Source organism: Hetaerina americana, unplaced genomic scaffold (genome assembly GCF_022747635.1).
Source record: "Hetaerina americana unplaced genomic scaffold, ioHetAmer1.1.p SCAF_28, whole genome shotgun sequence".
NCBI lineage: Eukaryota > Metazoa > Arthropoda > Insecta > Odonata > Calopterygidae > Hetaerina > Hetaerina americana.
In genome coordinates this window covers 350,499-377,997 of record NW_027286852.1, presented here as the reverse complement: position 1 = coordinate 377,997, position 27,499 = coordinate 350,499, and the positions used below count along the sequence as shown (strand labels likewise).

Below are 27,499 nucleotides of genomic sequence, written 5' to 3'. Positions count from 1 at the left end.
TCCTAAAGCCAACTTAATAAAATGGCGACACATCATACCAAAACAGCTAATCTTCCAACTGGTGTCCCTATTAAGAAAGAATTAGAGTTCAACGAATTTTACACAGAGGTAAAAATAATCTAACAACTTTAAAATTTATTCTGTACATGCCCTAGAAGGCCATGCGTCTTCGACCTCTATAATGTAGAGTACAATATGAAAGCCGAAGGGCAGTCTTTTAAAATTTACTTGTAGACCACAAAACTTCCTTCCCTATGTAGTCCATAGTTGGAAAGGCTTTGCTGGGTTTATTACGTTGAAATAGCTGGCAAAAGGCTAAGCATTCCGCTAATCAAAGTCAGCGATGTTGATGTTTTCCATCGTTTAAACCCTAGTTAGATAAAAGAGTAATTTAAGTCATCAAGATTGCAAATATCATAATTGTTTGATTGTATGTGTTTACCTCAAACATTCTATACAAACAGGTTAAAGAAATAGAGAAAAGAGACTCTGTACTTACTCCTAAACAACAAATTGACCGACTTCTCAGGCCAGGATCTACATACTTTAATCTCAATCCATTTGCAGTTCTTCAAGTAGAACCAGAAGCGCAACTCGATGAAATCAAAAAAAAATACAAAAGGGTGAGATATCATGAATATAAAATAAAATTTTACATTGGAATGTGTAAGTTGAAGATGCTCGATGAATATTGTATGAACAATCTGAAGATTTTATACCCTTTTTTAGTATTTTTAATCATAAGTGTTCGATATTGTCAATAATGTTAATTTAAATGTTAATATGGTTATTCTGCGGTTAAATATTGTTTTTTTAAACATTATTTGTTTAATTGTTGAGCTCTAACCGATGTTAACACATCTATTTTACAGCTCTCCATTTTGGTCCATCCCGACAAAAATCAGGATGATCCGGAGAGAGCGCAACAGGCCTTTGAAAGTGAGTGATTTGCGGATTTTATTCTATCGTTAAATATTGATGATAAGTCATGGGAATGTGTGAAGTTCCTCGCTAAGTATGTATTTTATTTATAAACGAGCCAGTTAGAGCTGATATCAATACATTTGCAGTCGAAGATAATTCAAAGTTCAAGAAAGTGCACATGAGAATCGCTATCTGTTGATTTATGTTCATTGAGTTATTGTAGCCACAATTCCTACTGTAAGGGGCATTTTTGAAAGGAATGGGTTTTCCCACCATCCTGGGTATAATTTTTAAATAATTAGTCGATGGTAGACTAGAAGAATCAATCTTCTTATGTAATAACTTACAAAAGAAGAAAGAGGCATGGTTTTCCCGTGGGCAGAGTGCTGGGCTATTGAGCAGAGGGCCCAGATGAAAGAATAAGGTCCTGAAGATGTTACGCTGTAGCAAAACCTGAATCGTAATACAATTATTTTATGTGGAGAAGGCAAATGTCTACTTTTATCATGAAGGATTTCCACCATGTTACGCCTGAAACTGTTATTCAGAGGCCCCAGGGTCGATTCCGAGTGATGCATCATATTGTCTCTCTCAGCTTTGTGTGAGCTGTGTGATATTTTGGGTACCGTAAACCCATTTTTGGGCCGCGAGAAACCTCGGGCAGCACAGGGAATAAGGAACTGGCCCCTTGACTCTAAGTTGCAGATTTCGCAGGATGTATGAGGTAAGGTCTACCCTTGAACTTTGGGTTTTCTAACCTTTATGGTACCCATACCCTCTTCATCTTTAATTAATTCTCCTGTACCACCTATTCATTACAAAAAGAAACAAATTACTAGGTTTACCATGCAGATTCAAGGAACATAAAAAGCAAACAGTTATTAAATTTCTATGGAACCTTTATTTTGGAAAATAAATCAAGTACATACTAATAAATGTATTAAAATGCAGTTAAAATATGGTGAGACACTTGGTTTTGTTTTATATCCATGAAAAGCTTTACTCTTGGTACACTTTATGGGAAATGTACCCACCTGTATGTGCCATGTAGACTCTAGGTTGTGTTATGTTTTGGACTTAATTGAAAACAGAATTTTATATCCTGATTCACCTGTATAAGTTATTAACAATGGAATCATAGCCATGTGAGGGCATTTGGTGATAAGGGGATGTGCTTCTCCTCGTGTATGCCAAATATTTTGTAGGAATTCCATTTTGAGTTTCCCAATATTTCAGAGATCCATGACTATTTGTGTCACTGGATAATTTTTACAGAGATATAAAAAGGGTTACTTATCCGAACTTCATTCATTTGATCTGGAGAAATTATTCTTGCCACTGCATCTATCAAAGATTTTAAATCCCTCCCCCGGGACTGCAAATTAAGGAGATGGGAGGAATTGTGTATTCTGATGAGCTTCAGAGCCATGCCAACTGTGCTTACGTCCTTCACTCCATTCAACAGTCCAATCGCCTTCTTATCCCTTCTAGCCTAATGTTCTCCACTGGGTCATAGGCTTCAACATTGCATTGCCAATCAGTATGCTTTGCATCATCCATCTTTCCTGCCTCCTTATGATAATCTCCAACAATCCCCTCTCCTCCCCTTTCATCATACCCAGCTCGTCCTCATTTTTCTTCCTTCCTGAACATTTCACCTCCTCCATCCTCCTTCACTCCCACATTTCAGAAGCCTCCTATCTAAGGCTATCGTCCTGCGTCTGTGACCATGTTTCCATGCCGTACATCACTACATTCCTTATCAAAGTTTGAAACCAGCCTTTTCTAAACATCTTTACTCAACCTCTCTGCCATCAATTCCCTCCTGAAAGTTTTTTGCCGGAAATAATTCTTCTCCTTATGCCACTTCTAATTTGATCCAAACCACTTCCAAGGTTCATAAACCATTCCAGCTTTTCAAGTATTGTCACCTATTTTAAAAATTAACTTAACCTTTTTGTTACTCAAAAACTACATAAACTTTCAATGCAATAATGTCAGTATAAAAATCATTCGCCTTGACTGGGATTCAAGCCCGGATCCCTTGATGTCCAGCCAAGTGCTTTAGCCAGTTAAGCTATTGAGGCATCCTCTTAAACTCCGATATTTGGGGGATTTTTAAAGGAACAAGATGTTGTGATGTACTTACAATTTCACAGGCATTAGTAGTCGTGCGCGACGCACCACAGTCCACGAGGTTAAAGCCAACTTTAAACACTTAGTCTTTTCACCTTAGGCAAATTTCAAAGGCAATCTTGCTCAAGGCAAATGATTTTTACCCTCTAAAATTGTTACATTGAAATGCACGTACAAAGGAATACTCCATCAAATGCTACTGTTGCGGTATCCCGCAGTTTCATGGAATTTCACTTAACCTTTATTTTATTTACATTAATTTACATCCCCTACCTATCGCACTAACTTTCCAATGCACTCAGCAATGCTTGCGACCCCTTGGATGACCATTGGCTACGTGGCAAACTGCTTGATCATCTATAAGCCTCACTGATTTTATGAATTGTCCACTGACTTTTATTCCTTACTTCAGTTCTTCCCTTGTCTCTTTGATCATTTCATCCACATACCTTCAACTTGAAGGGTGATGTTGGACAGCCCTGCCTTACTCCTCATCCTAAAACTGCCCATCTGGACTCACCATACCCCACTCACATCTGAGCAGTCCATAACATGCACAGGCTGTGGATAAGCCTCCTATCCCTCAAACCTACTCCTTTAATTCTATGAAACAGACAAATACATCGTGATTTTATTTAATGTTCATCTCTTTTTTTGTGATCTCAAACTACAATCTCATCACACGTGCCTCTTCCTTCCTGAACTCAAACTGATGATCCCACCAAGAATCATTTGCTCTGTCCTCCATCACCTTATCGATGACCCTGACAACCACATCAGCTGCATTTGGAATTAACGTTATTGTTCAATAGTCTCCCATGTGTCTGTCTTTCCCATTTTTGGAATAGGAACTAATACTGAACTAAGAGACGAGATCTGATGAAATCTTCTGGCCAGATTCCTGTCTCATAAACGCTACTCAATAAGTCCATAAAGACTCTTCCTCCCACATTTTCCTAAACCTTTAAGTAGCTCCATAGGAATGTTGACTACTCCCATGGCCCCATTTGATTTCATCTCCCTTAATGCCCTTTCTATCTCATCGTCGAGTATGTCTGGACTTAAGCTATCTTCCTCTGTGTCATGCTCCTTTTCTATGTCCAACCTTGTTAGTGTAAGTTCTTTACCATACAGTACTTCCATATATTCCTTCCATCTCTCTTGTATCTTTTCTGTGTCAACTATTATCTCACCCAACTTATCTCCGACTGTCAACCGAGATCTTCCCCTCTTACTCCCTGATAGTGTTTCAATCTTCTTGAATAGTGCACCAATTTCACCTTCCCTTTGCTAGCTTTCCATATCCTTGCCCTGCATTTTACACTATGCTTCTTTTGCTCCATTTGTTACCTGCCTCTGTTAATTTTTATACTTCATTCTGCCTATTTTGTTATTTATATTCTTCCATATCTTTCTCTCATCTATCTCTCCAGTCATCTTGTCCATAGCCCTTAGTTTCCTTGCTCTTTTCTAATTTACACCTTTTATAGTTTTCCTTGTGGCTTTCTGCATCCCTTTTATATATGTTTCCATTTTTTATCTGTAGTACCCAGCTCCCTGTCCTCTACCATGGTTTTCTCTAGAAGCTGCTTTTGCCCTTGTTGGTCCTGTTAACCTTTTGCACTCGGATGTCGAGTGTGACTCGACACGGTTAGCAACGGCAGCAGCTCGTATGTCGAGCCACACTCGACACTGAGTTTCACCGCAAGGGGAATTGGGATTTAACTATTTTTCCAATAACTTTTCTTGTAATCATTGCATGAAAGGAAAAGGAAAGTTAAAGCTTAATTAATAGCATGGCTTGTTTTATAAATGAATAGTATCGACCCATAATGTCGTCGTTGACATAAATGCCGTCTCCCAAAGGATGCCACCACCTACGCAGATGTTTTTTGTAATCTATTGACTGTGTTGTAAGTTCTTTTTCATTTGCATTATTTGCCCTTCATTACTTGGACGTCAACTAAATGTAAAGAGATGTCTTTTAGAGATTATCGGTGCCTGAAAAAAGATCGCCAGAATGTAAAGTTACCTCAGTCAGCTGATCCTTCAATCATAGTTCATGGTTTTCTAGTTTGGACTCTTTTATTTCCTTTTCTTCCTAATGTCCGCTGTCTCATCAAACATTCTGCCTGCTCTTTTCCTATCTATTGCATAGTCAGGAAACATGAGTAGGAGGGTCCAAGATATGATCTATTATGTTCATAGTAGAACACGAACCTTAGGCCTTTTCCTGGAGTCATGCTTTTTTGAGGTTGCATCATCATTGTTTGAGGAGTGTCCAAGACACGAGTGATTGATTCATAGTAACTCGAACCCTAGCACTTTTCCTTTGTCGTGCTTTTTTGAGGTTGCATCATCCTCCTGTGGTAAAGAACCTTCCTTATCTTAGTCCCCGAAATTTGATTACGTTTCTAGAAGCATAGCGCAGGTGTTTTCCCTGATGACAGAGGGTTCTCTTACAACGGATGCTTTCCATTTAGTTGGACGAATGCTTAGCCAACTAGTAGTTGCTCATTCTGAATGATTTTCACCTCCCCACGATGGATAAGTATTCCAAAGAATTAGAAAGCAGCGACGAAGAATTTTACATCGAAACTGACGAATTTATTAACAAATATATTAGTGACAAAAGTGAGTTATCTGAGAATGCGTTTGGAGATGATGAACCAGTCGCTGGTCCAAGTGGAACTATGGAAAGGAAAGCGTCCAAAGATCAGGGTGGATGTACCGACAGTGACAGTGATGTTGAGTTCATACCGACAAAACGAAGACGCACAATTGTTTATTCAAGTGATAGTGATGGAATTATAGGTGATGGCATTGTGCATTCGGGCATAAGGCCCAGTGAAAGTAGTGTTTATAGTGGAAAACCAAAAAAAAGAAGTGGAATGCTGTATCTGTTAATGACCTTGAGCCTAGCAGAATCCCCTTCTCCACTGGTCAGTTACGTGTTGGACCTCAAGTTCCTTCTGAATGTGCCACACCTATAGAGTTTTTTCAGTTGTTTTTTACAGACACATGGATACAAAATATAACAGAAGAAACTAATGAGTATGCTAGGCATAAAATTAGCCAGAAAGAACTATCGCGGCGATCCACTTGGAATAATTGGAAAGATGTGACGATTGCGGAAATGAAGGCTTTTCTTGGCGTAATACTAAATATGGGTGTATTGAATCACCCTAACTTACAGAGTAATTGGTTCACTGATTTTGAGTCTCATACACCATTTTTTCGAGCTGTTTTCAAAAGAGAAAGGTTCTTGAAAATATTTGGATGTTACGCTTGAAAAATGATCAAAAGTCAAGTAAATATTTGAGAGCAAGAACCGAGAAGGTAAACTGCTTCCTGTCATACCTTGAAATGAAATTTAGGGAGAGATTCTGCCCTGGAACGGAGATTTCTGTTGATGAGGCTGTTGTTGGTTTCAAGGGAAAGGTACACTTTGTCACGTATAATCCTAAAAAGCCAACAAAATGGGGTATTCGTCTATATGTCCTCTCAGATTCCAAAAGTGGTTACGTACATTCATTTTTCCCTTATTATGGTGGAATAACAACTGAAACATTGGTGAGACCTGATCTCCCTTTAACTAGCAGAATAGTTTTAGAACTGCATGAAAGATTGAAGAACTCTGTATCTGGTTCTCAAGGCTATAATTTCTTCGCTGACAGGTACTACACTAGTGTCACTCTTGCGAGGGAATTGCTAAAGGAAAAAACACACTTGTGTGGGACAATAATGCCCAATAGGAAAGATAATCCACCTGTGATCATGCATCCAAAGCTAAAGAAAGGAGAGACAGTGGCTTACAGGGATGAAAATGTAATGCTCCTTGCATGGAAAGACAGGAGGATGGTCACAATGCTCAGTACGTGGGACACTGCAGAGACTGAGTCCATGGAAAGGAGAGTTAGTGGTGGTGGGAATGAAATAGTTCTCAAACCCAAGGTTGTGACAAATTACACCAAGTTTATGGGGGGAGTTGATACAGCGGATCATTACACAAGCACATACTGTTTCATGAGGAAAACTCTAAAATGGTGGCGTAAATTGTTTTTCTGGGGGCTTGAGGTCAGTGTTGTAAATTCATTTATATTCTATAAAGAATGCTGACAAAGAAAAAATGAAAAACCGATCTTGCATGTGAAATTTGTTAGGAAACTAGTATACGATCTCGTTGGAGAATTCCGAGATGGTACACAAACTTCCAGGTTAGATTACCATCCACAAACATAGAGCAACGTTTAGATGGAAAACTCCATATTATCACACCTCACCCTAACAAAAAACATGAAGATTGTGCAGTTTGCTCTAACCAAAAAATCAAAGGTGGAAGAAGAGAGACGATATATATCTGTGAGACATGTGAATGTAAACCAGGTCTTCGTGTTGGTGAATGCTTCCAAAAATATCATACCATGAAAAATTATAGAGTTTAAATTATGATTCATCAATAAATTTATCAATAATTATGTCAAACAATCCAAATAAATTAGATTGTATGAAAAGAAACTCCAGTTTTTCATTCTAGTGCCACGCTTGGTAAATTTGGGGTATTTAAAAAATTGAATCCTGAGTAGACTAAGGCAATCGAGAAAAAAGCACCCGAGTGCAAAAGGTTAGCACTTCCAAATTCCATTTCGTGAACTCACTGTTAAATCTTGTTGAATCAGATGCAACGCTTCATTATTGTTCAATTGCAGTCCGAATCTGCCTTCCCTCTCTGAAACTATGCGGATTGATGCTCCTCCTTGATCTGTGTTACCATAATTTAAAAAAAACCACTAAGACAGCAATGAACCCAAATGTTGGTTTGGTATTTGATGGTAGAGTTCACCCACTGTTGAGCCCAATGGCATGTAAAATCCACAAATCAGGAAAGGGGGGCCAGAACCCAGCTATAGTTTCCCAGAAAGTTCTGGTGTAAGTGATATCAAGCAGCTCAGGTGAAGCTGAGTGTGCCCAGGGAGGCACACCTGGATCCTCTTGTCAGCAGTCCAATGCTCTAACCCTTTCCTGTGCCCCCCTCTTCATTTCCACACACCCCTCACCCACACCGTCCGTCTTTTTGATCCCCGCCCTCTCCGACATGACCCTTCCACCCTTCATTCCATCATCTATTTCCCTTCGCAGCACGTGTCCTAGCCAATCGCTTTTTCTTTTTTCCGACTGTTTCCTGCAATATCCCCCCGCTCCCCTCCTCAACACTTCCTCACTCGGTCTCTCCACTTCATTCCCTCCTTTCATCCCCACTTCACCACGAACGCCCACACCGCGGTCCCTTTTAATCACTCTCCATGCCTCACATCCATTCTCAACTACTGTCCCCCTCAGCCCAATATCCATCCTGCCTCATAACTCACTTTTCTTCTCCTGCTGAACGCTTCCTTATTTTAATCGCTATCCTTATTACTATTATTTCCATTTCACTCCTCCAGCTCTCTGTTTCCTCCTCATCCAGAAAGGTGGAAGAATGGCGAGAAACAGTACTGCCTGATAGTGACATTAGATATCAAAAATGCATTCAACTCGGCCAGATGGGATCGTATGATGGAGGCGCTCTCCGAAATGGATGTCCCTGGATATTTATTGAAGATTGTACGGAGCTACTTCAAAGACCGAATCCTGAGTTATGACACCAATGAAGGTCCTAAGAAGTATAATGTAACCGGAGGAGTTCCACAAGGCTCGGTGCTTGGACCGCTACTCTGGAACATCATGTATGATGGGCTGCTGAAAATTAAAGGCACCAGAGCAGTGACAAAAGTGGTGTTTGCTGACAATGTCGCAATGGTCATCGTGGCAAGGCATCTCGATGAGGTCACCCATCTCTTCAGTCATTCCTTTGAGATGTGTAGAGAATGGATGGAGCAAATGAGATTAGAGCTGGCCGAACTCAAAACGGAAGCGGTACTAGTCACCAGCAGGAAGACCCTGGAGACCATAACTCTGAGAGTGGGAGAACATCGAATTGCCACCCAGTCATCCTTACGATACCTCAGCGTGCAGATTGACTCGCGTCTGAATTTCAAAGCCCAGGTAGAGAGCGCAAGCTCAAAGGCAGCTGCAGTTGGGAAGGCCCTATCACGGCTCATGCCCAACGTCGGAGGTCCAAAGCAGAAGAGGAGAGCACTCCTGACGTCAGTCTTCACATCAGTCATCACGTATGGCATTGCCATTTGGGCCAACGCACTCACAACCCAGAGCACACGGAGGAAAGTGACGTCCGTGTATCGGCTAAGCGCCCCACGAGTAGCAAGTGGATTCCGCACGGTGTCCAAGGAAGCAATAGAAGTCATCTCAGGACTTCTGCCAATCAAGATACTGGCGGAAGAACGGAAGGAGATCTTTAAACGAAGGAAAGCTTTACGAGACTTGAAAGACAAGAAAAAAGAAGAGCAACTGAAAACTGAAGAACGTAAAAGGAGTTTAGAACGGTGGCAGAAAAGTTGGGATGACTCGACTAAGGGCAGATGGACGCACCGGTTGATTCCTCAAGTTGACAAGTGGCGGAATCGCAGTCACGGTGAGGTCAACTATTACCTGACACAGATGCTATCAGGCCATGGGTGCTACCGAGCCTACCTCTACAAATTCAAGCACGACGAGTCCTTGGAGTGCCCATCCTGTATAGGAGTCGACGAAAATACGGAGCATGTGTTTTTCAAGTGCCCTAGATACAATGAGAGCTAGAAGTGACGATTAAACAGAGTATAACTCCAGAAGGTTTGACGGAGGTGATGATGTCATCAAAGGAGACATGGAGAGCAGTCGATATCTTTGCATCGAAAGTTCTAAAGGACCCACGAATCAAAGAGCAGGAGAGAAAGACGAACGAAGATCGAAGAAAGGAAAATGAAGATGGAAGAAAGAAGAATGAAGATAGAATATAAGAGAGAGAGAAAGAAGAGTATTAGAAAAAAAACCGGAAGGAAGATAAGCACCCCGAACCCCTAATCTTGCCGCCAACATCATGGCAGGGAGGGGGGAGTAGGGATGCTGCTAAACAGATGAAAGAGCTAGCAATAGTTACGCTAATCCCCCGCGAAGTAATGCCTGACGGCAGTTCCGCGGGGGATCAGCCTTGGATGTAAAGAAGGTAGTTTTTTACTTGGTATGGGTCGCCGAGGCACACTCCGGCCGCGTTCCAATACATCCAGGAACCCGTGGTTATTCACCCTTGGGTGACTTCGAGACCAGACCGAGCCCAATGTCGTACTTATCCTTGTGTGTGGTGTAAGGGCGTGCGTAAAGAGCATTTTCTCTTCCCTCTTTAAAAAAAAAACATGTACACACCCATGTACATGCACATGCCCATGCACATGTACACACACATATATATATTCACACATTTATATAAACATATATATATATATATATATATATATATATATATATATATATATATATATATATATATATAAAAGGTAGGTTTTAGGAATACATATGTACTTAGCATATACATAGCTTTTTACTTATTTTCCCTTCAGAAGTCTGCCAACCTTTCTCATTCCTCCCTCCATGTCCATACTGCACAAACGTTCCTTTCACCACTCCTTTCCACGTCACACTGTTCCAGTCACCCATTACATCATGGCATTGCATTGTCCTTCCTACTGTGATCAAATGTAATGCCTCCGCATAGTTCTTCACCACATCCTTCCCACCTCTTCTTCTCTTATTCCATTAATGTCCACCATTTTTTTTCTCCGTCTCTCTGCTCACATTTTCCTCAGTTTCATTTTTGGAGGCTTCTTGCATTCCAAGTTTCAATTTTAACTCCTTTCATCCTCGCCTTTTCTTTCTTCTCAGGTGCTGTTGTCTTTGTGTACAACCCCTCTGGGAAATCTGAATGAGGGGCGATTTTACTTCCAGAATATTTCATTTGGAGAGATTCCACGTCATGTCCTTCTTTTCTGGTTGAGATCACCATTATCTAGGGAATTCCATCTGTGCGAGTGAGTGTGGGTTTTACAGGTAGGGATAAAGGATCCTTCCCTGCCGCTGTTAGGCATGTCAAGGTGTCCTGGCATATGGTTGGCATTCACCAGTTGGCTCCATGGGTAAGTTTGTCATTGGGGCTCAAGAATTATGAGGCATTTGTAGGGTTTGAGCTTCAAAAAATCTTTGAAGTGAGCATAGTGTAGATGTTGCTGAGCAAATGCATTCCTCTTTTAGCATTTGTGTCAATTGGCCCCAGTTACCTGGCTTGCTGGAGTTGCTTGGCCCTTGGAAATCTACCGATACGTGGACCTCTAAATGCACCCTGCGATGTAATGGTATTCTGGATTCATGGAGTATTTTGCCTCTTCAATGTGTGACACCTTCTACTTCTCCTTATTTTAGTTTCATGCGGCCGCTTGATTTATGTGGGCCGACTGAATCATGTGCACTTACTTAACCCTTTTAGTGTCAGCCTCTTTTCCCAGGCATACATGGAAAATACCAGGGCTGATTTGATGAATTTGCAGGTTTGCTCTTAGAAATGTGCATGTATAAAGCCTAATATGAATGTGTTTTAGCTAATTTTTTTCTATACATTTAAAATAGTTACAGGTGCGATAAAAAAATTCAATGATGTTGTTATCTCGTCTACACATTGAGAAAAAAATGTAATTTTAGAATTTATTTTTTTATGTAAGCTTTTACTTAAAGATTAGAAAATTTATCATTAATTAATTTTTTTGCATTAATAATTTTGTTATTATTAGTTTCTAATACTATTACTTAGCTCACTCAAACAATTCAATGCTTTTGGCATTATTTTCAAATAGTCACATTGAGTATACTAAAAATGTACTCAAGTCCCACACACATAATCTTCCCGGGAATCAGCTGATAATTCTCCTCTATCCAAATCTTCAAACAGGGAACTCTAGGAAGAAGATATTCATTGTTTTTTTTTGACAAATTACGTCCAACAGAATGAATTATTGAGTAATCATTGTCACTGCTAGTCTTTCCTAAGCAACATCTATAGGGCTTCTGCAAAAAATCCCATACCAGAGCTAAGATTTCCATTAATATGAGATGTCTTGTGTTGCCGAAAAAGTGTTGAAGACAAAAGGGACGAGGTAACTAGTGCTCTCTACAAGAACGACCATATGGTAATGCAAAGCTAGCAAGTAATACTGAGATCATGATAAAATGTAAGCTTATATAAAAGCTTACATTGACATGGTATCTGCTACGCAGAAAAAGAGGACACAATATGATGCAGAAAACTCCTATGTTCAAATAACCAAAATGCGAACATATATTTCATTTTCATCATGAAAATCTGTCAGCAATGATAAGGAAGCATAACAGATATTCATACATTTTCTACAAAAGTTTTGCAGTGCACAGAACAGTCAACATGCAAGTGGTGAAATACCCGGCTGATCAATCAGCCTGCTGGCCCCAAAAGGGTTAATCGGTTGATGGTTCAATCAAGTGATGTCATTCCTTTTTCTTTTCAGTTGTGAATCGAGCATACAAAACTCTGGAATGTGAGGAAACCCGAATAAAGTGCTTGGATGTCATTGAGGAGGCCAAGGAGCGGACGGAGCACATGGTAAGATAAGGTTTTAGGGTGCCTCTCGACCAACAACTGCCACCATCGACCAGTGTGTTATTTTTTGATAAATTTGCTAAAGCTCTCTTAAATTGTAAGTCATGATATTCTTGGTACAGAGCAGACTTGTTGAGCTTTCAGTTGTTGTCAGTCTTTCAGTGTTGTCATGTCTTCAGAGAACTCATTTCAGTGTTAGGAACTCTGAATTTGGCACATCCGAACCCTATAGCATTAAAACCAAGCATTTGAGCTTTCAGGGTGAGTGACTTCTGTCTGCATGGCTTGGAAAGTCTTGCAATTGTGGATTGACACTCAAGGGTGACACTGCTGATGTTACTGTTGCAAAAGCATGCCCCAATTTTTTTATTATTTGTAGTTTAATGCCTTTATTTATAGGTAATTGGAAGGATATTTTTCTTTCTTTGCATCAGAAAAACCTTGTTTTTGGTTATGTACATTTCGTCTCTCAGTTGAGGAGATAATTATTACATTCTCCTTTTGTTAACTTACATGTTTGCTTGGCTTATTTACATAAGAAGGGGGGTGATGTTCCTATGGAACAATTCTAAGATTTGTGTTGATGATCAATCAACAGAAATTATTACTTCCAAAGCATACCCATGAGTAACAAGGACTTCATATTTTCACATGGATGCATATGTCAAACATCATCACAAATACATGTCGACTATTATCTAATCCACCCCAGGAGATCATGAGGTACTATATTGACTCAAATTTCCCTTCAAGCATGAATGTAATCAAAGCTGTTTCCTTGATAAATAACCAGTTTAGTTTGTATGCCATGTTCAGGCTATGACTTTTGATTTATTTATGAACATTTGTCTCGCCATGCTTTTTACAGAATTTACTGATGTTTGCTGTCATACTGGAGACACTGTTTTTCCTTTAAATATGTCTAATATATGTGCAATCAAAATTATGAGTTGAAATTTGTCTCTAAAACTTTTGGTTTATATTAATATACAATTTTCATGTATTCTATTGCATTTTATTTTATCGTAAAAGATTATTTGACTAAAACTGTGGATATTTTTTTCTGTTCTCTAAAAGTAATAAGTTGTGTTATATATGAGGCATGCTCATAAAGTAAGGGCCGTTTGGTCAAAGGAAAAAATATACTGATATGAAACACATTTTATTGGCACTTTTAGTCAGCTACCAACCTACCCCACTTCTCGACATAATCACCGTTCACTTCTAAGCATTTTTCATGCTGCTGCACCAGCTTCTTTAACCCCTCTGGGCCTAGAAGCTCGCCGCCTGAGAGTTGAACCAATTGACTACGCCGTTCTTGAGTTTGTTCGTCTTTGGTTTCGAAACGTTGTCCACTGAGCCACTGTTTCAAGTGCAAGAAGAGGAAGTAGTCGCTAGGTGCAAGGTTAGGTGCGGTGGGGGGCCCAAAAACTCTCGTCCACTGGACATTCTTTGCTCTTTGTGGTGCTCGGTGAGTATTTTCGGTGCCCACCTTGCACACAATTTGTGGTATCAGAGGATTTCTGTGACAATATTGTTGACAGAAGTGCGTCCAAGTTGAGGAAAATGTTCAGCCAGGCCATTAATCGTCAATCTACGATCACATTGCAGTTTTTGTTTTACTTACGAAACAATTTCATCGGTCAGAATACTGGGCCTGCCACTTCGCATGCAAGAATCATGTCCCAGAATGCACTTCACAGCTGGCGCAATGAACGATTGTCGTGGACATTGTTGTTTGCATACACGGACAAGCAAACGACTTCTGAAACAAAACAAACGCTGCTATAGCTTCTCAATGAATCAGTAGATGGTGCTGTAGGAGTAAAACTGTGTTCTGAAGCGCCAATATTTAAATATAAGCAAACGGCCCTTACTTTATGAATATGCCTCGTATTTTTTACGTCCCTACTGAAAGAGTAAAATGAGTTAAATCCTTTGGCATCTAGAGTTGCAATTCATCCAAAGTTCACATGCATGTGTCAATTGATGAGGTAAAAGCAGTCAAATTCCTGTATTCCATTCGGATATCAATGATGCTGCTCCCAATTTCAAGCTAAGGTTCCTTTGGGGTGGGGCACACTGGCTGGCGGCAAGTTAACATTCTTCATTTCTTGGTGCAAGTTAATCGTTCAGGATAAAGGGGGGGGGGGAATCACCCAGAATGACCATGAGGCTATTGCGCATGAGCAGTCATGGTTAGCATGATTGAGGAACAGTTGTGTTTCTTCATATACAATGTTGAAAAGAATTTTTAAATTTAATTGCATTTTAAATCACGAGTTATTTTTAGCTTGAGAATTCATAGCTGAGCATTGTTAAAAATTAAAATAGGTTCTGCCATGATACAACACCCAAGTGTAACTGGCTCGTTTAATTATTCCCTAGAATATCCAAGAGATGGCATTCATATTATCAGAAAAGGTTTGCTTTTAGTAAGCCTCTCACTAGATTGCTGTTTAAGTTCCAGCTATATCCATCTCTTGAATTCAATCGCATAAGCCATTGAAGCGACAAACTTTTGTTTGTTTGAAAAATGGAAAAAAATGTTTCCTACATTGATCAAACTCTTCTATTTTAGGGCTTAATGCGGAAAAAAATCAAAGGCGAGTAGGATGAAGTTCATGGCACACAATCTACTTCTGCATTTACAACAGTTAACGATTGGGTAATGGGACGTTAAGCTGCGGACCCCTTGGCGCCTTTCGTAAAGAGTAGGCTAATGCCGACGCCGGGTTTCTCTCCACCCTTCATCCTTTCCTATCCATCCCCTATGGCGCAAATGACCTTAGCTGTCGGTCGCCTCCCCTCAAAACTACTACTACTACTACGATTGGGTAAATGAGTTAAGATGTGGCCATACATCCACAAGTGATGAACATTACTCGGAACTTCCAGTGAAAGGGACTTTTGCTTTGATGATTGACCTAATCCATAATATATTTTTGAGTTCCCTATGAATCTAAGTTTGCGTAATAGTCGAGGCCAGGTATACCACCACGTATAGTGTTTTCAAGTTTGCCCAGAAAATAGGGTGTTGAAAGAAAATCTTGGCAAGATGAGTGGTGCATTTGCTCTGAATGGAAAATAAATGCAATCTTATTTATTTATTTTTCACTAGTCCAAATACAGCATTTTGGCCTTTACATTGGACTTTACACAATGATATAACAATTGGCACAAATTATGGTCAATTCAGAGGCTGGTGTGGTGTAATTTTGTTGCAATCCTGACAAGTTTCTGCATTGAACCATAACTTTGGACGAAATATGGTTACTATGCTAATACACTCCAGAGACAAAAGAACATTTGAAACACTGGGTTTTGAAAGGCGACCGAGCTCCGAAGAAGGTGCAGGGGGTGAAATCAACCGACAAGGTGTTGGCCACGGTTTTTGGGATGCATGTTAATGTATTGGTTATTGCAAAAATGACAAAAGATACATGGGTGTTATTATGCATCAGTTACGTGAACATGTGTTATTGCATTGGTCGAGTAAAGAAATCCAGAGAGAACATTGCATTTGGCAAAGAAGTTAGTTCTCTTCCATCACAACAATGCACCTTCTAAGTTTGAATGGTGAAAGCTTTGGAATTAAAGTTCTAATTATTATAATACCCACCGTATTCACCAGATTTAGCCCCAAATGGCTTTCTTTATTTTCAAACTTGAAAAATTGGCTTGTTAGAAAGAGATTTTGCGTTGAATTAGGTCGCAGCCAGCAAATATTTCAGATGCCTATTTTAAGAACCTTAGGATGTTCTTCTTTTAGGAATGCTTAGTATAATTAGGAAAATTGTGTTGAGCTAATAGGAAAAATATGTTGAAAAATAAAGTGTGATGAAGGACATCTTTAAATCTATTTGTATGAATAAACTGCTAGAAGAAAAAAATTATTTCAATTCTCCATATAAGCTCAGTTTTTTCAACGTAAGTAGTCCAGGAAGTATTGGAATTATTGGGTAGAAAAGATAATATTGTAATAAATTATATTGAAAAGATGTGCTGAATGCAAGGAAATCAAGAAGGGAACACAGGATTTTAATGCATAAAGAATTAGTAAATGTCCTAATATCAAAATGGTATTCTATGGTTCATGGTTCTCAGGATCATCAACAAAAGGATGGAGAGCGGTGTGAATGGGTACTTAGGGGATGATCAGTTTGGGTTTAGGAAGGGCAGAGGTACGGGTGATGCCATTGCAGTATTGAGATCACTAATCAAGATGAATATAGAATACAATCAAGAAGTATTTGCCTGTTTCCTAGATTTCAAAAAGGTGTTTGATAGAGTGAATTGGAAGAAGTTAATGAGTATATTGTAGAAAATAGGAAAATATAGGAGGGACAGGAGGCTAATCCGCAACCTGTACATGTCTCAGACTGCTCAGATAAGAGTGGCAAATGGGTAGTCTGGATGGGCAGTGTTGGTAAGAGCTGTAAGGCAGGGTTGTCGATTGTCACTGGTGCCGTTCAACGTGTATGTGGAGAAAATAATTAAAGAGGCATGGGAAGAACTGGAGGTAGGAATGAAAGTCGGTGGGATATTGGTGAAGTCATTTAGGTTTGCTGATGACCAAGCTCTAGTTTGTCAGTCAGCCAAGGGGCTGCAAGCATTGCTGAGTGAATTGGAAATTCAGTGCGACAGGTATGGGATGAGAATCAATATTAATAAAACAAAGGTTTTGCGATTTTCTAGAAAGAAAAAGGCTAAGTTAAACATTAAAATAGGACAGCATATTGATTAGGGACAGGAAGGGGCAGAAATAGGATATTGGGATGTTGAAGGGAATGAAGGGAGGAAAGAAGTATGGGGAGATGAATATGGGCTTGTTGTGGAGTAGGATAATGGGTTGTGTTTTGTTTAGAGAGACAAGAGATATTTGGTAGTTGTGTCCAGCCGAAAGCTGCCTTAAGTTGTGGATTTTCTATGATGAAAATTCTATGGTTGATAAAAGTTTTCCTAGAACGGTGAAGGGGAAAGCTTTGGTGAAGTGTGATTGGGGAAGAAACGATTGGGGAGTGAATGAGTTGAGTGAGGATTGTGTGTGAGGGAGATAGGTGCGGGGCATGGAGGAGGATAAATAGAGAGTCATCTTTATTTTGGGGTGAGATTGGGACCATGGAGTCCGGGTTCTGGGACCGTGGAGGAAGGGTGAGAAGAAATACTTGCATTTTGAAAGTTTCCCTGTTGTGAACAAGATGTAAACAGTGGTTTTCAATGACCTTGCAATTACATGAGCAAATAAATCCTGGGTTTGTGCTTCTGTTTCCTTGATTAATTGTGTGCTGTTATGTAGTTGAGCACTAATTGGGTAGCTCTTGCCAAATGATTCATTTGAATAAAATGTATGTAACTTACAAATAGGATTCTTGATTTGGTCAAGTATTGTAAACACTGACCTTGATCTGCTGTGGATTTAGGCAGATTATAATGCAGTTTGCCCATTATATTGCCATTTTAGGTTATGTTATGTATTTTGTCTGTGTGGTGCGGCAACTTATTAATTTTCCATTTCACGATGTAGACAATTTAGTATGAAAATGCCTGAGTATTAGTTTTCGTCCATTATCTACCGAGGGTGATGAATGCATGTTTTGTCATTTCCTACTTGGATGTGATCTCTTTTAAGTTTGTAAAGATTTCACAGAACTTCCCATTCAATGATACATGGTTTTAGTCTTTCTGATAAAACATAAGCTATTAATTAGGAATTTCATGCTGAAATATTTTTAATTCCCCTGATTTATTCATTAATGCATTATTCACTTTGAGTGGAAAATGTAGCCTTTAAAGCTCTGAAAGCATATTAATCTATTGCCTCCTTGCCAAAGGGCAAAAAAAAACAAGTGTGCTTCTTGATTTTTCCTTTACTGGGGAAAGCCTCCAGGCCTTGAGCATTTACTAATTGCACTTTCACACAGAAGTGTTGCCTTGTTTGGTGCTAATTGACAAGTTCATACATATCTGTGACGTGGGGCGGAGGGAGAGGCCTTTGAATGGGAAACTGATGGGATCCACTCCTTTGGCCCCCCGAACCAATCAATGAGACCTTCCCTCCCAGTCACACACACACACACGTGTCTCCTCCTCGGCATAGATAAGCGAGAAGAAGAAAAAGCTCAAGCGGGAAGGGCGTGACCCAGCGGTTGATGAGGACGACCCGGTGAACCGTCGACATGCCATCTATGTCATGACCATGCGGTTGTTTGCAGACATGGAGCGGAGGAGGCGTGACCTTGAGCAGCGGGACATGGAAGAGCGCAAGCGCAAGAGGGAGCAGGAGATTCAGGAGGAGCAGAAGGCCACGCTTGAGAAGGAGTGGCAGAAAAACTTTGAGGTGGGCAACGGACATGGTTTGATGGAAGGGGTGTAAGAGAGGGAGAGAGAGAGTGGACTGGGGGGGCACCCCCCCCCCCTCAGCCAACCCTCCCCCAGGGCATGCATTCATAGAATTGGACATTAATCTCAGAATCCTTCCCTTTTGCCCATGTCTAACAAATAGAGCAATGGCATTTCTGAATCCATCCCTAGCCTATGAATGTTTTATTTGGTACATTAGTGTTTTCCTGCCATGGTTAATCTCTTGAGATGTCATGCTCATGTGTTGGCCAACTGGTGGAGTCGATTGTTCTGAAGTTGGCTCCTATCCCTTGCCTCAACCATCCTCAATTGTATTGCATAGCCCTGGGAACGCTTCTCGCGTTGTAATTGTGAGTCTTCTTTGTCATGGCCGTTGCATTTGGTATCATCAAGAGAGGAGTGTGAAATGTTAAGTTTTACTCATTCGGCATAGTGACATTGATTTAAAATTTTGTAATGGCTCAAATCCAGAATTTGATAAAAAATGAATCCTTATTTTCTTCAAATATTAATCCCTTTTTGCGTTGAGTTTTGTGTTCTTTTTTCAATGTTTTATTGTTTGAGTACTCAAATAAAATCCAAGTTCATTTGTGTTCGATTTGTATATTGTAATGGGTCTATTGACAGCATCATTACATTTTCCCAATTCAAATTTAATGTTTCAAGTTGTTAATAATGATTTCACTTTTAAATTACAATTATATCAATTTGAAGGCAGATGTGATGCAAACGCATGACTAGTGAGTACGATCACATCTTTTCTTGTGCTCGCAGGAATCTCGAGAGAACAGAGTGAACAGTTGGAAGGCTTTTCAAGCATCAGGTTCCGGCAAGAATAAGAAGTTCAAGGGATTTAAGCCACCCAAGCACAAAGCTGAGTCTAGGTATGAATTGCTCACCCCATATTTGTGAGGGGTTCTTCATCTGTGCACTTTTTTCTTCCTGTCATGAAGAATGCATTGCACTGTCTTTCACTTAAATAATGGACATCAAATGTTTTGAAATATTTGCCTCCTTCATGGCTCTTTAGTGATGATTCATTCTAAAAAGTGTAACTGACTTATGTTTTCAACCTTGACTGCTTGTTTGTTGGAAATTAATCTTGATCAGCCCGATTGACGCCAACGGAATAAGTTTCTGAATGCTAAGCACTATCTCAGCTCCTTTTAATGTAACTGTTTGGGAATTTGAAATTGAGCCTGTAGCTGTGATTGTTCAAAATCCAACTGCCAATCCTCTTGTGTGCTTTGCGCTCCTGACTTTTGCTGCTGCTCGCCCCTCCATGTTCCTCAGCCTCCAGCCAGTTATTCCAGCATTGGTCCAACCTGTTCCGTTTGACGTTCCTCTCCCCTGCCCCACCCCAAAGTCCATTCCCACCTCGTCCTCTCCCCAAAAATGCTAATATTCTGACGGCTCTTCTTCATTTGTCTCCGCCCACAAAGATTCACCTTCCCTGCATTTCAGTTGAATTTAGAATATTTCAATTCCATGTGTGGCGTGTTATTCTTTATGTTTAAACCACTCCAGAGTGTTTGTCTCCAAGTGAGTATTTTGCCGTCTGTGGAGGAATGCTTCTCTCCTTCCGCACACAAAGAGGTCTGCAGCATTCCGAGGAGCATCCCTAGCTTTGGTCAGACAAGGGGCGGAAACGTGCAAATCCTCAGGATGCTAGTGCAGATCCCGGGGGCTTGCTTTGTGATGAGCCATCGCAAGGCATACCTTGGAGATGGAGCGTATGGATGTTTGTTTTCACTGACTCTTGGTAGCGATAAACACAATGGTTCTAGAAATATATTCTTTAGAGCACACATGACATCTAGAGTATGGACCAGCCATGTTTGTGTGCATTAATACATCTTTTAATGTACAGTGAAACCTCTGATTTATGGATCCATAAGTTATGTAACCATTTAATTCACTAATTTTTTTTATGGACGAGGTACAGGGTCCCATATGAATCAATGCAATGAAAACCTCAAATGTGAACTCCTGAAACCCAAAATTCCTGTACAATCTCATCCTACACCTCCCCTCGCGGAGAAAAGGAGCCAATTTCTTTCCAGGTGTCATTTGTAAATGTACGTTGCTATGCTTACATTAAATATTAATTTTCTCTAGTGTAACTGTCTTCTGACAGATTACAATTGGATATCTTTCTTCACCCTTGGTCCTGATCATGTGCTTTCATTTGTCTGTAATTTCTGCCATTTAACCTTCCGATCCTTCCTCTGTGGGATGTTAAGCAGTGGAAATATTTTTTGAAGGAGAACAGGAAGGCAGGTATGGTAGGAGAAAGATTGGTGCATCAAATAATGCATTTTGAAAGTCACCGACAAAACTATTGAAACAGTAAATAAGTAAGGCCAAGGAAAATTATCTATCTCAAGCAAGATAGGTGAGAGAAGGAAATGTAAAAATATCGTTGCAATTGAGCATAAGACAGTACAAAAACATAAATAATGCACTAAGGCCTAAAACAAAGAGGGTAAATCATAATGGAGGGCGTAATGTAAGGATATGGAGAGTTTACAAGGTTTGTTCAAAAACTATCATGACTTTTGTGTTTTTTTTTCAAAAATCATTTATTTATCCATAAATATCTATTTTGTCCCCTTCAAATCAATCCCCATCAGATATCATACACATGTGCCAATGTTTTCTCAATCCTCGAAGCACTTCAAAAAATCATTTTCTGTGATCTTGTCTAGCTCCTCCTTCGATGCAGTCTTTATCTTGTCAATCATAGCGTTGTGTCATCCTTTTACATGCCTCCTTAGTTTAGGGAACAAGAAAAAGTCCCTGGGGGCCAGATCTGGGGAATACGGTGGCTGTGGCATCATTAGTGTGTTGTTTTTGGCCAAACAAGTAACGATGTGTCGTTGTCAAGATGCAAAAGCCAATATTTGTTCTTCCACAAATCCGGTCTTTGTGGAAGATTGCTTCGTGCAAATTGCGCATAACTTGCAGGTAATATTTCTTATTTACCGTTCTACCCTGTGGCAAGAACTCGTGATGCTTTTTGAACAGACCTCGTACAAGGGAAGTGTGAAATTGGTGCGCGTACGAGACGATGAAAGCACTCGTAGGGAGTAAGAAGGGAAAATGTGTGTCAACAATCGTTGTTAATTCATGGAAAATGTTAATTGAACCACTGAAATTTAAGAGACATGGAAGGAATACATAGAGGAACTGTATGGTAAAGACATAAGACCGGCAAGGTTAGGCACATAAAGAGAGTTTATTGTAGATGAGGACAGCTTAGGTCTAGGCCTAATCAATGGCAAGATAGTAGGGGCATTAAAGGAATTGAAATCAAATAAGGCCGTGGGGCTATACAACGTTCCTGCAATACTACTTAATGGTTTAGGAAAATGTCAGAGGAAGAGCTTTTACGGACCAATTCATTCATTTAATTGGGAGGAATTAGGTGGGAACACTTCATCAGATCAGTGTAATTTCCTATTCTAAAAATGCTGAAGGCTACATCATGCGAGAACTGGAGAACGATTAGCCTGACTTCACCTACGGCTAAGTTTGGTCCAGCCTGGGAATATGCCAACGTATTTGGCCCTTAATCTAATATGTAATTTGGTAAAGTGGTGGAAGTGATGTCATATCAGCTAACTCCCAGCAGCCACAGTTCCCTCTTGCATTTTCCCAATGCTGGAGTTATTCAGTTTCCAATAAGTTCTTCGAAATGCTTTTTCCTTCTTTTATCCGAATGGCTACAGATTATCATTCTGGTGCTATGCATATTGGAATGGGGTGATATAAAAGTTTTGCAAAAACACCTGAATATCTTTGACAATAATGATAAAATAATCATTAAAAAATAATGCCAGAACAAATAAATATGCACAATATAATATAAAGGTGATCTATAATAAAGGTAGGGAAAAACAATTGCTCGATGGGCAAGTGAACCGTCTGCCCAACCCACTGTGGAGTTCAATTATTTAGGCTTCAGTAAATATTCCTAACTCATCCATGTTTAAACTTTTGGGTACGTTTTCCAAAAAGTTAAGTATCTGTCTACCAATTCATTTTTCCCGCACTCTCTTGATGTCAATTTATATCAAAATGCAGGGACTGATTTGTAGAAGCTCCTCTTTTCCCATGATTAAGTACCTTATAACCCTAAAAAGTGACCATGTAGAACTTATTAATCATTTAGAAATAAAAACATATGTTCTAGAGTACACTATAGAATATTTCCTTAGCAAACCAGATTGCGAGACTGTTACTGTCAGGGTGTGCCAATCATTGTTAGCGACAGGAGGTTGAAACCTTGGTGAGCAAAAAATGTATATCTTTGAAAAATAAGAATATGTTGGGTCCTCGATTGTTGTGTAGTCCTTTCGGCTCCCCTTTGTCCCCCATTCCAGCTTATTTCCTTTGCCCATCTCCCAGCATCCCAATTCCCCATTGAAGCTGTCTGTATGTAGCCCACCCTTTGGCCCTCCCACTCTTTGGACTAACTCCTCCAGGAGTCAATAATTGATATCTTTGGTTATGCACCCTCTTTTGTTTTCAAAAATATGCTAACAGAAGTTTGAATTGTTAGCGTCTTATCGTATTTCTTGAAAAAGTCAAGGTGTGGGAATTCTCTCAGGGCTGCTAGGTGCTTAACCCACTGGGTGCCAAATGTCATTGAAATATTGATTTGTTCTGGAGTTGAAAGAGAGCATCCATTGCGTGAAAGGCAGCTGACATTTGGCTTTGATGAGAGGGGCCGTGGCCTTGAAGTGTGTGATTGGGAGAGACTACTTTGTGTGGTGCCTCTGGTGCGTTGTTACGTCTTAAATTTAATATTGGTATTTTTGAATCTTGATATTCCATCATTCATTGCTTGCGCTCATAATGTTCAGATGACTTTCCATCTTTTAGTTATTAACAAGCTTTTTTTTTGTTTGCACACTCTTTTCATTCAAATTGACAAAATTAATTTCTTGGATTAACCTTCAGGAGTGCTGCTACTGTTTTTGTACAATCTTGTGCTGTGCAATTTACCTTAATGTTATTTTTATTTTTGCTGTAATGTGAAAGTTTGGAGAATTTTTTAGGCTTTAGCAAAATGTTCTCATACAACCTTTTCATTCCTTTGTTGCCCTTGCGGACTGGTGAGCAGTGAGCGGTCTGATGGTGATCATTGATGATGCTCACACCATTCTGACAAAGGTCAGTACACCTCATTTCTTGCAGGGTTGGCAATCCTCCTGAAATGCCATTTCCCTTGCATGGCGTGGGCTGTGCCGTGTGTGCCAATGGAGGTGGGGCACCCCCCCCCCTCACCGGCGCCCTCCTCCTCAGCATCAGCCTTTCCCTTGTGTTGGCCACTTGGAAAATGCTTCACGTCATACTGTTGGTTCTGTCTTGAATATCAATAATCTAAAATAAGATCAAAGTGAAATAAAAAATTGATTTCAAGTCTCCGGCATGTATTGTGCCAATTTGATGAGGGCATAATGCAGTGAAGGCATTTTTAGTTTTTTTTAACATGTTCAATTTGGTTGGTTTCCAAAAACATTTGTTCATAAAATGTTGGTCACCGTACCAGGTGCAAATATTTTTCCATGATTCTTCCTCAGTCTTTCACCTCTGTTAATTTTATGGATTTGTATGCAATTGAAAAATGTGATCCATATCCAAGATCTCAAGTACCAAAATGGTGTATTTAAAAAAAACTGTTGAGGGCAAAACAGAGTCTCGAAATGTACGTTAGTTGGTCAAACAGCAAAATAATGCAGCTTCCCAAGTATTCTCCTTGAGTCATGGTAGCATCTATGCCTAAGAAGAGGGTACCGGAGAGTGTGTGTGCTATGGTACGAGCTTGGCATAACTGCTACTGCTTTGCTAAACGGACTCCTCTAGGGAAGGGTTCCTTGAATTAATAACTTCTATGCACAAACCTTAACCCATAAGCATACTGGTATATGTCCTTGAGCTGGCCCCAAACACCGCAAGCGTACTGGTTCACAGAATGCATTGTGTAACTTGTCAATTGATCATTATGATATCTCAAAAGTTTTTTATTTAGCAATTTGACTGCATACACGTACCTGTTTGTAGCTGCCATCTGGTGGCTGTTAAGAAAAATTTTTCCTATTGCGTTTTACCATAGAAATTTCCTTTAAATTTTGAATGCCCATATTTTTTATGTTCAGTTGACCATATTTATGTAATTTTTATTTGCTTCATATTAAAGAGTTAATAACCCTTAAAAACATAAAAATTTGGTCGAAATCGGTGTACAAAAATGATATAAAATGTCTCATTTTGATGAATGGTACCTTTTCGTTTAAAATCTCGAAGAGAGTGTGGTGTTTGGGGTGGGTTTTAATCCCAAGGAAAGGATGCGAATGGTCTGAATCCATTGACGCATGGCGTAGTTCCAACAATGAAAACCTCATTCAAGGCAAACGTCAAGGTGGCCCAAACGTGGTTAAAGTTTGAGAGTTGGCAGATTCAAATATCTAAGGGATTAAGTTGAGCAGAACATCTCAGAAAAAGAAGCAATTTAATCGATGGTTAGAAATGTCACAAAAATAAAACAAATTTCATTACTATCGACCAGTCAGTATCATAAAAGAAAAGCACAGCTTGTTTCACCCGTTAAAATCATTGTCAGGCACAGTTGTTCATGCTAATACTGGGTGCGGCACTTAAATCTGGACAAGCTTGCGTTTCCTCGAATGAGATTTCCTCGCTGGGTTAGCAAAACCTTCTCCCAGACTTCTCCGAAACATGATAGTTCGCCATAATATTGTAAAAAATTGATCCGTGGTACCAGAAGAATCAGACTAATGCAAAATATAATGCCCAGTGTGATCACTTTCGATAATAGTGGCTCTTTGATTGTACTCAGCACTTGTGCGTAACATCTGGGCCATATTGAGGTTATGGCTGCTATTTACTATCAAGACCGCCAATTGCAACCTCCAGTGGAACAACAATGTGGTGAGAAATTGAAATTCGTCCGGATTGAAGCACCGCACCCCGTATGTTACATATTTATTTTAATTTTGTGGCAATGCCCCATATTCACTAAGTAATGCCTGTCTGGGTGAATTTGATAATTTAATTATTGATTTGAGAATGAGGCACTGATTAGTTTATTTTCTATTCATTGCTTGTCGCTAAAATTTGGCGAATCAGTTGATTGCTTGGTAATTGAGAAAAAAGAGCACCTCTGATTGCAATGGTTAACCCTGTGGTGCTGGGCATTTGGTGTCATCTGCTGCTGCGCCATCTGCCGACCAAATGCCGACTCTAGCTAACATTTTCTCTCCTCTCTGCTTTCCAGTCCCCAGCAATAGAAGTGGTCTCCAACATTGAATGGCACGCATTGGAAATAGCCTCAAGGAATTATTCTTTGGTCTCAGAAGATGGTTGCTGGGCAGAAGGAAGGAATCGGAGGAGTGGCAATCAGTGGCGGTCTCCCTTTTCTTGGGGAGATACTCGCCTAAAGACTAAAACCGCCGTCCTTGCCTCCCTGCCCTCTCTCTGCTTGCGAGGAGGGAGAGCCATGGAGGGAGATGGGTTGAACAGTAGCAGTGACATTGTTTTGCACAGTGTGCACAAACTATGACTTGCGCTGTTGAACTTTCACTTCTGAAGAGTGGCAATCTTTCTTTGATTGTCCATTGCAATCAAGAGTTGTATTTAAAATTCTCTCTACATTTCTGATAGCGTCAATTTTTAAGGGAGAGATTGTAAACCTCTCTTCTCCTTTCATCCAAGGAAAAGTTGATTCCAGTGTCTCCTGTGACCAGCTGTGTTGAGTGCCGTTGGAAGTTTTGAATAGGTTGCTTACCGCCGGAGTGACTCAGTGCTTTCTGTGACTAATGCTGTGAAATGTTTACATGTTGAAATTTTTTTCTAAGTAGCATATGTAGTTGGGACCATTTGAAAATAGAAGTTTTTTATACAGTCCTGTTGTCTGTGCTCTGTGATTTAAAATATTAAGTTTTGGATGAGTTGTTTGTTTCCGGCTCATTCTGGACACCTTCATTGAATTGCAATTTTTTTTTGTTGTAAATTTCAGTGGTTCCCCAAACTATAAACATATGAAACCTTCAAACCCTTGATTTTTATCGAGTTAAAGGAAATGGACTGCTCGTGGATTATGATTTGCGAATGATTCACTCTGGAGAATTGGATGGCCGTGTGTGCTTTTACAGTGTTAAGAACCCTCTGTAATGGATATGCATTTGGTGTGTGCCTATGCTGGGAAATGTTACAAAACATGTTGCATAATGAATTGGTTCGATATTGAATCAGTGAAGAAATACTCCTTGGGCATAAAACACTCTTTTAAGACATTGACCACCAAGCATTGATTCTGAAACTTGTGATGCATATTTATCAGACAAAATTTTCTGTACTGTGAGTTAATTCACTGAATTTTTTATTATTTATAAATCTAGGGAAGGAAATGAAATATCGAAAAGATCACTGCAGATAAAAATTTTGTGAGATTGGAAAAACCTTTACTCAAAAATAAAAATTTATAGTACA

General features: G+C 39.8%; 1 protein-coding gene across 1 annotated transcript; it reads left to right on the top strand.

The window, feature by feature from the left end:
• LOC139689863 (dnaJ homolog subfamily C member 8) lies at nt 1–27,499 on the top strand. The gene is made up of 8 exons (XM_071586962.1): nt 1–108; nt 465–623; nt 873–939; nt 12,528–12,622; nt 18,720–18,959; nt 19,757–19,866; nt 24,111–24,160; nt 26,286–27,499. The coding sequence occupies exons 1-7, from the start codon at nt 22–24 to the stop codon at nt 24,133–24,135; spliced, it is 783 nt and encodes a 260-aa protein (XP_071443063.1). The 5' UTR covers nt 1–21; the 3' UTR covers nt 24,136–24,160; nt 26,286–27,499.